Here is a 2,494-nt window from a genome sequence, read left to right on the forward strand (position 1 = left end):
CCACAGGATGAACGAGGAGCAGATCGCCACGGTGTGTCTGTCGGTGTTGAGGGCTTTGTCGTACCTGCACACACAAGGCGTCATCCACCGCGACATCAAGAGCGACTCCATCCTGCTGACCAGCGACGGCAGGGTGAGTGATGAGCCCGAGCCCATTTATGCTGCAGGTATTAATAACCAACGCTGCCCACCTTCACCCCGGCGCCGGTCGTTTCTGCGCTCCTGGCTGACCTTCTCCGGTCCTGCAGCTTGTCAACAGCCAGAAACTCATCATCCTCAATTACCACTCGCGCCCCAGTAATTAAATCCTGCCTAATGCCTCCTAACGAGCTGATAAGACATGATTCATTGAGGCGTAATTAACAGCTAATACTGCAGATTAGTGTCTTCAGTGAAAGCTCTTCATCACGAGGGGTCAGCTCTCTTTCGAACTCTTTTTTTTTAATACTGCCACCTACGTGGAACCTGAAGGCAACACGGTGTGTTTGTGTGTGTCTTTGCAGATCAAGCTTTCAGACTTTGGCTTTTGTGCCCAAGTTTCCAAAGAGGTGCCCAAGAGGAAGTCTCTGGTTGGGACGCCCTACTGGATGGCACCGGAGGTCATCTCCAGACTACCGTACGGCACCGAGGTGAGGACGGCACACAGTGGCATCGCTCGACGGTGACAGCAGTGTCATGATTTAGCTCACTAGTTAATCGCTAAAAAAAAAAAAAAACACGCCAAAGCTGTCAGTAATGTCCACATCAAGAATCTGTGTTTTTAGAAATGGTAACATTTGACAATAAAATTACACAATTTTCTTTGCATTAGAATTAACTAAAATATCATTTAACAGATATTTGACAAAAAATATATATTAAAGATCAGAAAATGGGAAATTATTTTCTAACTACTAAAAATATTTTTTATATTATTTTTTATATAGTATTTTGTTTTTAGATTATTTTACTTTGTTTCATTTTTTTTTACTAGTTAACTGTAAAAAAAAAAAAACAACAAAAACAAAAAAAGGACAAATGTCATAATGTCCTCATCAAAAATCAGTATTTTTACAAATAGCCAATTATTATTATTTTAAATCTGACAATAAAATTAAACTATTTTCACTGCATTAAAATCAGCAAAAAATATTATTTTACAGATATTTGATTTTAAAAAAATCAGTATATTAAAGATTAGAAAATGGGAAATAGTTTTAAATCCACTAAAAGACATGATTATTTTAATTATTTTACATATATTTGTTGTTATTTTAATCATTTTTTGAACTTCTCTGTTNATGTACAACAGTTACCTGGTGGGAGACGAGCTGTGGGTCGTCATGGAGTTCCTGGAGGGCGGAGCGCTCACCGACATCGTGACTCACACCAGGTGATCCTCTCCCGAATACAGGAAGATAACAAATGACAGCTGAAATGTAAAATAATGAACAAGGTTAGATGATGCAGGAGCAGTTTCAGAGTTTCTAAACAGGAGTACAAGAAAGCTGAAAGGTGCGTTTTTATTACAGGATGATGATTTTGTTGACTTCCTCGAGTAAGAACAAACAAAAGAGGCAGCATGTAATAACCTCAGGATGACGGTTTGAACATATTTAGTAAAGTTGTGCGTCACTATACACTAGGATTGACAAAAAACATGATATTTACTGTAAATATTCCAGTACCACTAACTATCTATTCAGCGCTTCAACAAAGGAACAACATACAGCTAAACAGCATTATTAGTTTTGTTTGAGACGCCACGATGTTGTGAACTTTATATAAATTATTATACTTATATCTGACAGCATGTTGTTAAAAAAAAAAACTCGTTAAAGACGGTGAAAATCTGGCAACCTTAAAACTCCTTAAACCACAACAGAAAAGTAAAAAACTTTAAAAGAATTGGTGAAAATAACACCAAATACCTGTAAGATCTATTTTTTTAACAGATTTATATACAGTAAAAGAACAAATTACTATTTGTGCAAATACATTATGGACAGTTTTTAGACTTTACTAGATGTTATCTGTAATTTAACAAAACAGGAAAAATCTGTGAAATAACAGCTTCAATAATTATTTAACATTTTTCAGATCTTAATATACTTTTTTTTTTTTTGAAATAACTGCAAATATCTGTACAATAATTATATTTTGCTGATAAAAATAGTATAATTTTGACATCAAATGTTTTAAAAGAATGAATTTATTTTAAAAAATACAGATTTTTGATTTGTTTATTATTTTTATTCACAATTTTTATTCATTGACTAGTAAATGACAACTTTTTTCTGGGATTTTACTAATTATCTGTAATTTTAAAAATGTAAAATGACGATAAATTGTTCAGGATATTATAGTTAAAAGCTTTTGTTCCAGTAACTTATATAAAAACACGAGATTTTGAGATGCAGATTTTCAGTTTCTGCCTGCTCCTCCTGGATGTTTTTACCAAACGGACGTGAAAGTGATCTGAATCCTCTCATCCAACTCTCTGCATGAAAACAAA

The 2,494-nt window shown here is 34.5% G+C and overlaps 1 protein-coding gene across 1 annotated transcript in view; it reads left to right on the forward strand.

The window, feature by feature from the left end:
- pak5 (p21 protein (Cdc42/Rac)-activated kinase 5) overlaps positions 1–2,494 on the forward strand; it is a gene marked incomplete at its 5' end in the record, with an annotated part of 18,626 nt that overhangs the window by 8,976 nt on the left and 7,156 nt on the right. The window contains 2 exons of the mRNA XM_008304383.1: positions 7–133; positions 504–629. Coding sequence (XP_008302605.1) covers positions 7–133; positions 504–629 — 253 coding nt within the window. The remainder of the gene's footprint in view (positions 1–6; positions 134–503; positions 630–2,494) is intronic.

The sequence above is a fragment of the Stegastes partitus genome, unplaced genomic scaffold (assembly GCF_000690725.1).
Source record: "Stegastes partitus isolate 25-593 unplaced genomic scaffold, Stegastes_partitus-1.0.2 Scaffold2206, whole genome shotgun sequence".
In the NCBI taxonomy this organism is placed as follows: Eukaryota; Metazoa; Chordata; class Actinopteri; family Pomacentridae; genus Stegastes; species Stegastes partitus.